Genomic DNA, 13,023 nt, shown 5'->3' with positions numbered 1-13,023 from the left:
GAAATGGAAACTGTATCCGGTCCATAAACTGCACAAATTTTATTGGCAGCTTGAGATGCATTTTTGCCTTTATCGTTGTAGTACTCTAAAATATGCCGCATTTTCTCTTTATTTTGCGAACAACGTAAAAGAAACGACAATCAATCAAACATGCGTTAGCGCATGAAATGAGCTTTCCAAAAAGGTATATCATGAACCGATGCGATGAATAAAACTAGAACAACGCGCTCTCAGCGTCAACTAGCGAAAATACCGCAAGATAATATAAAATGTGGTTATGGAAATGCGTTTATTTGTATACATAATTTACTTGCGTCTCTATGTAATAAGGAAAAAATTCAAAGACAAGGCTTTCTCGATAAAAAAATTTGTACAAATACTCCCTTAGAGGAGGGAATAATTAAAAATTGTCCATATTGTATGAATTCAATGCCCATATACTGTCTATGTGCCCCCCCAGCGCCCATGGCTGACTTAGTATCCGTTGATCTATGAGATATATTACTAAAATACGAAGAAAATATTTTTCCGATAACAGAAAAACGAGTAAAATCGGGACAATATTTCCCCTAGCATCCTGATACTGGTATAAACATTCTCGATCTTCAGATTGACTTTATACTGCGTATATTGTCTAACTTGTGAGTTATCTCGGTGATGACAAATTGATGCATGTTTTTCTGATAACAGTATATATGCATATTCGAGGTTAAAATAAATACAATACGGTGAAAACTTGGTCTAGTCCTCAATTAACTTAATTTTAATCTTTATAGAATATTCAGTTGATTTATTCCATATATAATCAAAGAGCATTTTCTTATGTTAATAATATGTAGTAATACCAATAATAGATACAACCGAGTTAATACCATACCTATCCCCCATATACTTAACAAAAGATTTTCTAACTACCGCCTGGTTTTATACCGTATGTATCTGTCAATTTGTGAGTTATCTGATTATAATTAACTTATTGATCTACCTATTACCCATATGCCAACCAACCAGTAAATGGACATCCAGGTATGTTCTCGACTAATGAATTAGGACGAATTTACACAATCCACCCGAAACGACGATTGCTTTTACCTTCAGTTGCTATTGATTAATGTTCGCGGTTCAAATTCATTTGAGGTGTGTTCAACTTATTGAGAAGCAAGTCAGCAAGAACAATTGTTGGAACATGATAACCACTGGAATGAAACAATGGACGATGCGATAGCTACTTCGAATGCAAATGAAGTTCGCACACTTTTCGCGATGATCATTTCGACATATCAGATTTCAAATCCGCGTCAATTATAGGATACGAACAGAAATGACATTACTGAAGACATTTTACATCGTCTTCGCTAAGAATTGGAAAAGGGTCAATTTCGGTTGTGTACTTCCGGTGGTTTGATATCAATTCCATCTACCGTTTATCAATTCACGAAAGACGTGCTCATCACGAATATTCGGACATTGGAAAAATTATTGTAACTACGATACCTTAAGTGCACACACAATCTTAGCTTCCAAAAATACCGATGTTGTTGACTTAAACGGGAAGATTCAAAGTTAAATTCCAGGAGACTTGCGCTCATACAAATCGATCGATCGTCTAGACAATGAAGGCGATGCCGTGAATTATCCAGCGGAATTTCTAAGTTCTTCACCACATTTGCGTCTTAAAGTTGGATCTGTCGTTATCGAAATGCGCCGAAAATGTTTAATGAAACCCGTCTGATTGTGACGCACCTATCGAATACAAGGGAGCAGAATGATTGATTCTACGAATTCTTTTGAGTTCTAACGATTTGCCATTTCAGTTGAAACGTATTCCGTTTCCAGTGAAAATTGCATTTGAGATGACAATCAACAGGACCTAAAGATAGTCGTATAGTGTGAGGCATAAATTTGGAAATACTATACCAGATATACGTGGCGTGCTCAAGAGTTGGAAAATCATCGTTCTGTACACCCGAACAGAAACCAAAAAATGTTGTTTATCAAGCTGCGTTACATTGAAAAAAAAAATAATAAAAATGAAATGATAAATTAAACTTTCGTTTCATTTCAAAACACATAATTTCTCGCAGGACAACGGTTGCGGGATCAGCTAGTATATTTATAAAATTACTTGAAACTATTTCATCAATCAATGTCAAAAGTTAGTTCAATCAGCCCAGATCTTTCTCGGACCCCAATATACCATTTACATATGTACATATATATAACAAGTTGTATTTCCAGCTGACTTTACACTATTTAGGTTGGTCAAAATACAAAGAAATTAAGTGGACAAGATTTCTTAAAAATTGTGTGGTCTAGCGCTGAATATGACTGAAATTGGTCTAACCCTTGATTGAAACTTTATATCTCTAGTATAATGAATTCTGATACTTTCCAAATCACCTCAATATATTAAATATAGCCTCTATGTTTGAATTTACTTATATCACAGATGGTATATCTTATTCCAGAATGATTTAATATAAGAACTAAAATATAGTAATAAACCTAGATCCACATAGTATGGCCTTCAGCATAATAAAACAAGTAAGGAAGGGCTAAGTTCGGGTGTCACCGAACATTTTATACTCTCGCATGATAAAGTGATAATCGAGATTTCAGGCGTGGTTGTGAACCGATTTCACCCATATTTGGTACATGTCATTAGGGTGTTAAGAAAATATTATATACCGAATTTCATTGAAATCGGTTGAGTGCTTCCTGAGATATGGTGATGTCTAATGGTGATGTCTGTCTGTCCGTCCGTCCGTCTGTCTGTCCGTCTGTGCGTCCGTCTGTCCGTGCAAGCTGTAACTTGAGTAAAAATTGAGATATCATGATGAAATTTGGTACACGTGTTTCTAGGCTCCACAAGAAGGTTAAATTCGAAGATGGGCAAATCGGCCCACTGCCACGCCCACAAAATGGAGAAAACCGAAAACCTATAAAGTGTCATAACTAAGCCATAAATAAAGATATTAAAATCAATTTTGGCACAAAGGATCGCATTAGGAAGGGGCATATTTGGACGTAGTTTTTTTGGAAAAGTGGGCGTGGCCCCGCCCCCTACTAACTTTCTTGTACATATCTCGAAAACTACTATAGCTATGTCAACCAAACTGTATAGAGTCGTTTCTTTTAGGCATTTCCATATACATACAGTTCAAAAATGGAAGAAGTCGGACAATACCCACGCCCATCTCCCATACAAAGGTTATGTTGAAAATCACTGAAAGTGCGTTAACCGACTAACAAAAAACGCCACACTAAATTTTACGGAAGAAATGTCAGAAAGAAGCTGCATCCAGGCTTTTTTTAAAAATTGAAAATGGGCGTGGCGTCGCCCACTTATGGTCCAAAACCATATCTCAGGAAGTACTCGACCGATTTCAATGAAATTCGGTATATAATATTTTCTTAACACCCTGACATGTGCCAAATATGGGTGAAATCTGTTCACAAAGACGCCTGAAATCTCGATTATCACTTTATCATGCGAGAGTATAAAATGTTCGGTGACACCCGAACTTAGCCCTTCCTCACTTGTTTTTTACTCAAGTTATCACTTGCACCGACAAACGGAAGGCCAGTTACCCTGTTTTCAACTCAGTTTCAGGGGACTAACAGGATTGCGAATTTGTTAATTCAAGCAGTTTTGGATTAAATATTAAATTCTTATTTTTAAGCTCGATGTTGTTGTTAAAAATTTTAATTAAACATTTAATAACAAGAAGACCGTATTCGGGGCAAAAGTATTTACTTTATAATGCCAAAGTCAAAATATTTCACAAATCCCACTTTTTTTACTGATTACATATATTGTATAAGGATTATTGCGTGGTTTTCATTTTAAGTGAAATTGAGATTAAGTAATAACACATACCATATAATATGACTAATTTTTGACCATCTCTGTCTGTTGGTAATAATTTTCGAGATTGTTTCGTTTATTTGATTAATGTGGATTTCTCTATAGTGAGGAATGCGAGAGAACATCTAGTGCAGATAAGTATTTCGTTAATACCATACTGGCCCTTTGTCCACAAGTTGTCAGGAGGGTGGTTAGAATGTGAAAAAAAGTCATCGAATGGATAGTGGCACTTTCAAAATGAAATTGAGTATTCGAAAATATCCAAGTTTTCGCATATTTTATCGAAAACTGCTTCCATTTGATTGTAAGTATTGCTTCTAAAATAACACATATGTATATGCACACAAACATATACTTATTACATATATGTGCAAGATATGAGCAATAGGTCAATCTAAATAAAAACACATATACATATGTATTAAAATCTATTATTTTTAGTTTTTTCCTACCTTTTGTGGCTCGGCCTTCTTCATGGGGTATCTCGTTGGTGAGTAACTGTTCTTCCTCGGATAGCAACATTTTAATTGAGTTCTGCTCATCCAAAGGTCCATCCATGCCAGCCTTCGCTGCGGCCGCTTCCGTTGGCTCATGTTGCATATCCGCGTAGTCCACTTGATTGCGGTAGAATTTCAAGCGCTGCGTTACATTTACATCGTGTGCGTCGAGCGCGCCGCTCAAGTAGGTGAAGACGTTCTTTTGAAAACAACTGACGGTGGGTTGCTGGTAGCAATCGCGTATAATGTCATCCCACAATTGATTGCCAGTGGAGAAATGTTTTGCGAAACGCATGAAAATCGAGTCGCCGCCATTTTTGCTTCCAGCATTGTCACTACCATCACTGTCACCATTGATTTGGCTTTGATTGCGCCAACTATAGCCATGTCTAGTTGTTGCATCGAGCTCTTGCCAATCGCTTGTGTTAATTGCTACTGACGGACTACTAAACTCGTTGCTGGAGGGTAGTGTGTGATTGCCTCTCGTAGTCGTTTGCATTGGTGTCGTACTTTCGTACATGTCCATGCTTGCAGTTGGCGTCACACTTGCAATGGATAGCAGTATGACAAGTAGCAGCGCAAATGGATGGAGTTTGTCGGACAAGTGACAGCCTTGCAGCATAAACATCGTTCGCATACGCAATGAGGTTCTCGATGTGACTGATGCTGCAGAAGATGGCCTTTGAAAGATTGAGTTATTTGCTGGAGTTGCCCTACTGTGCCGATTTCGCACGCAGTGTCTGTGGTTGATCACGGCCACATCTGCAGTGTGACTATGTTTGCTGTTGGTCATGCTGATGTCGGCTTGTGGTTTTTCCATCCAATTTGGCAATATGATTGATCTGAGGTATGTGCCGTTGTTTTTTGTTTCTGTAGTTTCTATTTTCAAATCCGTGGTTCTCACCATAGCGTTCGCTAACAAATCTTCTTGGTGGTAATAGTCTCGCAGTTTTTTCTGCATCCGTTGTTGTGGATACGTCCACTTCTCTAGTTGGTTGTGGCTTTGTTGCATTTCTTGTTATTGTTTATTCAATGTTTTCACGTGTTTTGTTTCCTAGAACTTCTTCTTTTGCAATATTTATTGCTGGTTACAATTCAACGTTTAACAACTTTCTACTTCTTGCGATTTTTCCATTAATGAAGTCACTTTTTCTCAATTATCCGGCTGCACTAGTCAATGAAGATGTATATTTAATTACGTTAGTATATTTTTTATTAGAATACACACATCCCCGATTATATTGGGGAAGGGGAAATTTAAAGGATTTCAAAAGAATATTGTGAGGTTGTAATTTCATATTATCAGATTTGAGTCTTATGTTTGTAGCAAATTTTTGAGCCGTGAGCTTAACTTAGAACACAAAGAAATTATTCTAAATTCGCAGTTCTTGGGTTAGGCAAATTTGTTAAGCAATGAGGTTGTCACAAATCAGAAATCAACTAGATCCTCCAAGACCAAGACAGTATTCACTGACATTTTTAACTATTTTATATATATTTTTAAGAATACTTAAAACAATTTCAATCTAATATAGGTGATATGAAAGAAGGTTCTGAATATGTATATGGCTTCTAAAACCCAATCAGCCTTCTGAAAGTTTTCAAGAATGACGCATTCTTATGAGAAGAGCCATTAAGTCTAAATAAATCCTCTTTGTTCATGATTTAGACAAGAACTTTCTGTTATCTCAACATTTTTTTATAAATGACTTAATTTGATTTTGAGCTTGAGGTTCGTTGCTTAAATCTTTTGTTTCGCAATAGTGTAAATGAGCTAACTCCACTTTCACCTAGTTAAGAGCACTTACTATCGCCACGACTAATCTCAGTAAAAACCCTTAATTTAACACCGTTTAAGATATTTTTTTTTCTCATAAACATATAAGCTTTTGAATACATCTATTCAATTACAAATAATTTCTTAATTTGTTTAACAACACACTTCTTTGTTTATCCATGCATCCAAAATATATGAAAAAAAGCTTAAAAAAACAAAAACAAGTAAACAAACTTTGGTTGGACTACAATGGCCCGCTCGGCGATTGTGGGTGAGTATGTCAAAATGTTGCCCACTTTCCGAACAATTTCACTACGTGCGCCTTTAAGCCGACACTTTGAACTATTGTGAGTGAGACCCAATGCTTATTGTTGTGCCCACTTTTCTATGCCAACCATTCAACGACCAATCGATTGTCACTTTCGAGCACTTAAATTTGTTGGGCGGTGTTTGTTACTTTGTTTTGGAGTTTGATTTTTAGAAATTGAATAGTTTGCGCAGAAATCGTAAACGGCTTGAAACTGCCAATTAGCACATTCTTGGTTATTATAATTTGCTTGGAATTTCAGCCGAATTGGTGTCTTTCTAAGTGAGCCTAAAGCGTACACAGTAATTTATAATTAAAAAAGCAACAACAAAAGCAATACTATTAGACACTTGCTGTTTAAGCTTGGCGCTAATAAGCTGGGCGCTCGTTTTCATTTGTTTAGTTATTTTGTTGTTATGTTATATTTAGTGTGCTTCACTGATTTTTGTCACTTTGGGTCGGCTTTGACTTTCACAATTTAACACATTTCGTTTTACACATTAACGTAAAAATGTCACTGTCTGCTTGTTGTTATTATTGTATTTATTATTCACTTGGAGCTTTCGAATTCCTTACTTGGCTATAAGGCCGTCATATATTTTGTATAGTTTGCTAGGGAGCGTTGGCGTGTGCGTGCGCATGCGTTGTCATCCGGCAACTGAACGTCTAGAGATCATGGCGCGCATTTTTCTTCTTTGCGGCGGTACGCTATGTGGCCTAAAAGCACCGCCAGCCACAGAAAAATAACAAACACTCTACAGAGAATTATCTTGTGATGGCGGAGATTGTGGCAAGTTAACAGCCGGCGCTGGAAGACTGGTTTTAATATTTTCGCTGGCTATTCGTGCATCAGCTGCTACGTATATGAAGCTGTGAATAGAAATCTGTGTATTTTTTTGTTGCCAATAATGTGCTTGTTGTCAAAATTGCAACTCAGCTTGGCTTGACTGCTTTCTGGAAACTCTTCTTCATCTACTTCACTATTAATTTGTTTATATTTCTCACCTTCTCTCTCTCTCTTTGCCCGCTTTATTTAACTCTCTATTTCTCCCTCGTACTCGTATTTGTGCTGTCTTTAATAGCCACCTAACTTCGTTAAGTTTTCTTCAATCGTTGCACGTTGAACGAAAACGGCATTTGCTGCATATTGCCGTGACTTTTTGAACGGCTTTTAACTTTGTGCTTTGCATATATGGTATGCCTTAAGGCAACAGCTGTGTTGTCATACTTCTGGCTTATTGAGTGTAGACTGTTGTTTGTTTTGGTCGGAATTGACTTCTCAGGAATTTTGTCTATTTCTTGTTTGCATTCCGCGATAACCATTAAACTCACCTTACCGGTAGGTTTCAGGTTTATTGTCCACGCAGAGCAACTTTTCAGTTGTTGTTACTTAAGTGTGCATAAGTTGGAGCAGGTCATTCATAATTACTAGCACTGCTCTTGTTTGGATTCTATCAGTGCTTATTATGTTAGTGTCTTCTAAGTGGATTATAAGATGATGTATGACAATCTCCCCTTCTAAACCTTAACAAGATTATGAAGAAGCAGCAACTTTGAACAAATAAAAATGATGCATGAATGGGGATGGGCTTAAAAATTGAAAATTGCACATGAGACCGTCCACTTTTAGATGAAAACTATTACTAGGAACTAGTTAACTAAATAGAACCAAAGTTAGTGTAAAACATTAGCGTAACATTCTTATACCATAGTGTGAAAATGTGCGAAATCTTACTACAACAACCCACTTTTCCTTATATCGAAATTAACTTTTAAATGCCATTAAATCCTTTCACTTTACATAAATAGTTATATGAATCAAGATCCCATGAAATAATTTGCTCAATTAGTATGTTTATACTCTTGCAACTTATTGCTAGAAGGTATTATAGTTTTGTTCACCTAAAACTAGAAGAGATAGATAGAGGGTTATATATATATGTATATAAATGATCAGGATGCGGAGAAAGTTGAAATCCGGGTAACTGTCTGTCTGTTTGTTCGTTCATATACCTAAAAGAAATTTTCGAACTTCGGAGTGACATACAGTCACGGCGTGTTTTATTTATAACAGTTAATCTCGGTGCCAAAAATATATACATTTGAGGAAAAATTGGCCTAGCTCCTATATAACTAATGTCAGGCTGCCATACTCCAATCTGCAGCAAACTGTCAATTTTTAGGGATTCAATTGCGTTTTCGGAACCAACGAGGATTTGACTCACCCCATTAGCGTCAATTTTGTTTGTTTACGAAGCTATTAAGACTCATGTGAGTAGATGATTTTTGGATTTCCGGAATCTAGACAACGTAATTTGAGTAATAATCTTGGATGTTTTCCAAGCCAAACTGAAACGAGACATGTTGAAATCGTAAACCTTACTAAACACACTGAAACAATTTGAAAAAAATTCGTAAAGAAACATGGCGGAAATGAGCTGCCAAAATCAGGTCATCCCTATTGCTAGACTATATTTGTTAGTACACTCCGACTTTGCAGCCGACTTCTAACATTTTATCTAGGTCCTTATGTGTTTTTGTGCTTTAAGGAAATTAGGTCGATATGTCGCAAAAAAGTAATTTGAGTTAATTGGGCTGATTTTAATATACATATTTTGGACACGAAGAAAAATGGATTCCGTGAGTGAGTCCATATTCTGTAATTTAGTTAATAAGATACCAAATATTACTGTATGCCATTCACTGTTTCATTGCACATTGAAAGACGACTTCTTTTGTAACATTATTAATAAAATTTCGGCTGTATCTGAACTTAGCTTTTCCTTATTTTTTATTTCACATTTTTGCCGGTTTATGACAGTTTGCCCCATTCACTAGAGAAAGGAAAGCTGTAAAATACCAACTCGACTTAATAAGAGAGATAAAAATGGAAGCGAAATATGAACAATAATTTTGAAAGATGAATGGTTCTTCAATTAATGTTCAGATTATACTCAATTAGAGGCTATTTTGATGCAGCATAGGGGCTTATAGCGTAAAGTGTGGAAGAGATGTTGAAATTATTGAAATATATTGAATGAAGCGATGTCAACGATTATTTCTTAATAGCTAGCTCTGTGAAGTATAGAACTGAAATATATATTAGGTTGTCAAAAAAGTATTGCGGTATTTTTATTGAATTTTTTTGATGACTCATGCTCAGCTCTTGACCGATGCTACGGCTGCTACTATGCCAGTTTCTTTCGACCAATTCAGCGATTTTATCGTATTTTTCGACGACAGGCCTTCCGGAGCGTGGCGCATCTTCGACCACCTCTACACCAGAACGAAAACGTTGAAACCATCGTTGTGCGGTGGAAATGGAAACTGTATCGTGTCCATAAACTGCACAACTGCTTGAGATGCATTTTTGCCTTATCGTAGTAGTACTGTAAAATATGACGTATTTTCTCTTTATTTTGCTCCATGTTTGCGACACTATAACTCACGAACAACTTAAAAGAAACAACAATCAATGAAACAGGTGTTAGCGCGTGAAATGAGCTTTCCGAAAAGGTATAGCATGACCCGATGCGACGAATAAAACTAGAACTACGCGTTCTCAGCGCCAACTAACGAAAATACCGCAAGACTTTTTTGACAACCTATATTAAAAGCTATATTGAAAAATATCTGAGAAAAAGCTCAAACGCAGAAATAGTGTTTACATTGAAATTTCCAGTTATAACAGGCAGATGACAATATTGAGCAAGTCCAAGGCTGCACACAATTTCAAACAAAATTAAAGCAAGAAATGGGAGAGATGACGCTGAAATTGCTGCAAAACGAGGTCACCTGACCGTCGGCGAAAAGCGTTTAAACTGGAGTAACCAGTTGGTAGCGGACACATAATCCGCTGCGCACAAGCTGGCGAAAATATTTGAACGGTATTATCAAAATTTAAATGTGTATGTATATGTTAATATAAAAGTACAATACAGATACATACATATTTATGTATGTGCAGATATGAAAGTTTTACTGAAAGCTTCAACAAAATTTCCATATACTTGAATTGAAATTGGAATAACCTGAAGAGGTTGCAGGCAGTTAGTTACAAAGTACAAAGACAATTTTATTTCGAAAAATCGCACTAAATTTTTAGAGAAACATTAATTTCGGAAGTTCAATACGAGATATGTTCAAAAAGTATCGCGAATTTTGAATTTTTTGTGGCGTTATATTGGTACCCATGTCTCTCACTTATGCCGACAAGCTCGGCCATTTTGACAGCTGCTTTGCTTGCACGTGTTTTGGATCGTCTTCGATTTTTACCAATTCAAAAAAATGGATCAAAGAACCTGTATCAAATTTTGTTTGAAAAACGAACGTTGACTGTGGCATACGGAGAAGCTATCTTGGACCGATGCAATGTTCTCAGAAGGCCGAGAAGATGTGACAAAAATTGGCTTTTCCACCACGATAACGCCCCTGCTCACACATCGTTGCTTGTGCACGACTTTTTTTCCAAAAACAGCACACCAATGATGCCGCAGCCACCGTATTCCCCAGATCTGGCCCCCTGTGACTTTTTCTTGTTCCCTAAACTGAAGAGGCCCATGAAAGGACGGCTTCTCTTGACGAGATAAAGACGGCATCGAAGGAGGAGCTGAAGAAGATAAAAAAAAAAAAATGATTTTTTGAAATGCTTCGAAGATTGGAACAACCGTTGGCACAAGTGTATAATATTTCATGGAGATTACTTTGAAGGGGACAAAATAGATATTCATGAATAAATAAAYAATTTTTGAAAAAACACAGAATTCGCGATACTTTTTGAACACACATCGTATCTCTTCATCATTTAACTTCCATTTATTTTGCTGTCAAATTAGTTACGAAAATTGATTTCCAATAATACCTTAGAGAGAAAAGTAGTAAATGATTTATTGAGTTATTTTCTGTGCAAGTTGACGTTTGGAGAACAAACAAGTACTTAACGTAAATATGTAAGTGTATATATGTGCTTGTCAAGTTTACTGCGTACTTTGTTGGCACCCGTCAGACCAAGCTGCCATCCAACGTCGCCAACAAGTCGACCAGCGCATCTAGCCAGTTATACTTATTCTAGTCTATATATTACAAAAGAAATAAAATAATGTGCATAGAATATGAATTGAAAAAACAGTAAATAGATAAAGAAACCAGAAAATATTGCCGTAGTGCAAATAGGTATGTACGGCGCCTCGTAAGCTGTCGCAGCAGGTATACTCAGTATGGTTAGTATTTTATAAAGTGGTTATGTTCCAATATTTCACATCTGCTCACTTGAAACTGTCATCCTTAGATTGTGGTTATAATGTTAACGACTCTCATCACTTGTCTTCCAAAATAAATACTTTTCTTTTGAAATTTTTCATTCTTTCTGATTTCCTTTTGTTTTATACAGCTCAGCGAGACTGAATAGTAATGCATTTTTAATAAAAAGTGTATGTTTGTATAATGCAATAAGCATTTAATCTTGTGAATATTTTCTGCACCATTTATGGAATGAGCTGATGTACTTTTGTCTTAATAAAGGTATTTTAACTGTGCGTTTAAGTTTTCAAACTCGTTTACTATATAAGAGCAATGAAGTTTTCTTCTTCTATGTTCCACGCATTATTTTCCCGTTATTCTATACGCTGTCGACATTCTGGTTTATTACCTAACTAAATGCCGCTAATTATTATTTAACACGTTAAGGCCGTTGCCTCAACAAAAGCAATGCTTCTTTCATATACATAAATGTTATATAATGCTTGGCATATGTTGGACGAATTCTTGATTAAACTTTTTAATTTAATTTTAATTGCTTTTCGTCCACTTGTTATTCTGCAGTGGACAGTCTCGTTTAGTTTTTTATACTTTTCTATTTTCAACACAAAGTTATGGCTTCAAATGTCCGTCATATGTCGGTTATTTGTTGGTGTTGGTGTGTAGGTCAGTTATCATAATTTCACACATCGTTGGCTGCTTAACAGTCAGGCTGACGTAAAGCCACGGCGTTATAGTTGGTTATGTAATCGTCGGTAAACACTTTTTGCTGTCTTTACCCTGTCGGAAAATCAATGACTTTAAACTGAATAACTTTTAAAAATTCTAAATTCTTAGAATAAAAACTATATCCACCTTTGAAAAGTAAATAAATATGTATGTTCTTTCAATCATCTGTCCTGCTGAGAATATATTTTCCCTGAAGTTAGAAAGTCTGCTACAAGCTGTGGTTATGTGTGATGGTTCAATAAAAGTCAGAGTCGATAGATAAATAGAAGACCAAATGGGAGTTCCATTTTAGTGACACTAATTTGCTCGCATACCATACGTGCTGGTGATTTACTATATTCTGTGAAGTTCATAATGATTAATAAATATTATGACCTAAATAGACATCAAAAGAGACAGCTACGGACAAAAATATTCAAAGGTCTTAAAAATGGTTCGAGATATTGTTGACATCGAAAGAGGCAGCACCACAAGTTTACAAATTGGCTTTGAATATCGTAAAACAAAATTCATCGGGATCGTTGATATTAAAGGGACATGTTGGACATATTGTTCTCCAATACTTAGATATGCGAAAGACTTGTGCGAA

General features: G+C 36.1%; 1 protein-coding gene across 7 annotated transcripts in view; it reads right to left on the bottom strand.

Annotated features, from left to right (window-relative positions):
* LOC108973388 overlaps positions 1-7,103 on the bottom strand; it is a 36,750-nt gene extending 29,647 nt beyond the window's left edge. For 3 of the 7 annotated variants that reach the window (XM_018940632.1, XM_018940638.1, XM_018940639.1), the window contains exons 1-2: positions 7,026-7,103; positions 4,321-5,535 (exon numbers count right to left, since the gene is read on the bottom strand). In XM_018940632.1, coding sequence (XP_018796177.1) covers positions 4,321-5,377 — 1,057 coding nt within the window. In that variant the 5' untranslated portion in view covers positions 5,378-5,535; positions 7,026-7,103. Of the gene's footprint in view, positions 1-4,320; positions 5,536-6,307; positions 6,348-6,376; positions 6,469-6,748; positions 6,812-7,025 lie in introns of those variants that run through there. The other 4 variants (XM_018940633.1, XM_018940637.1, XM_018940634.1 and 1 more) reach the window with 4 other exon arrangements.
* Positions 7,104-13,023: the final 5,920 nt, after the last annotated feature.

The sequence above is a fragment of the Bactrocera latifrons genome, unplaced genomic scaffold, assembly GCF_001853355.1.
Source record: "Bactrocera latifrons isolate USDA-ARS-PBARC rearing strain unplaced genomic scaffold, ASM185335v1 scaffold_473, whole genome shotgun sequence".
Classification (NCBI taxonomy): domain Eukaryota; kingdom Metazoa; phylum Arthropoda; class Insecta; order Diptera; family Tephritidae; genus Bactrocera; species Bactrocera latifrons.
Note: the sequence above shows the minus strand (reverse complement) of the source record. Positions and strands in the feature narration are given on the sequence as shown.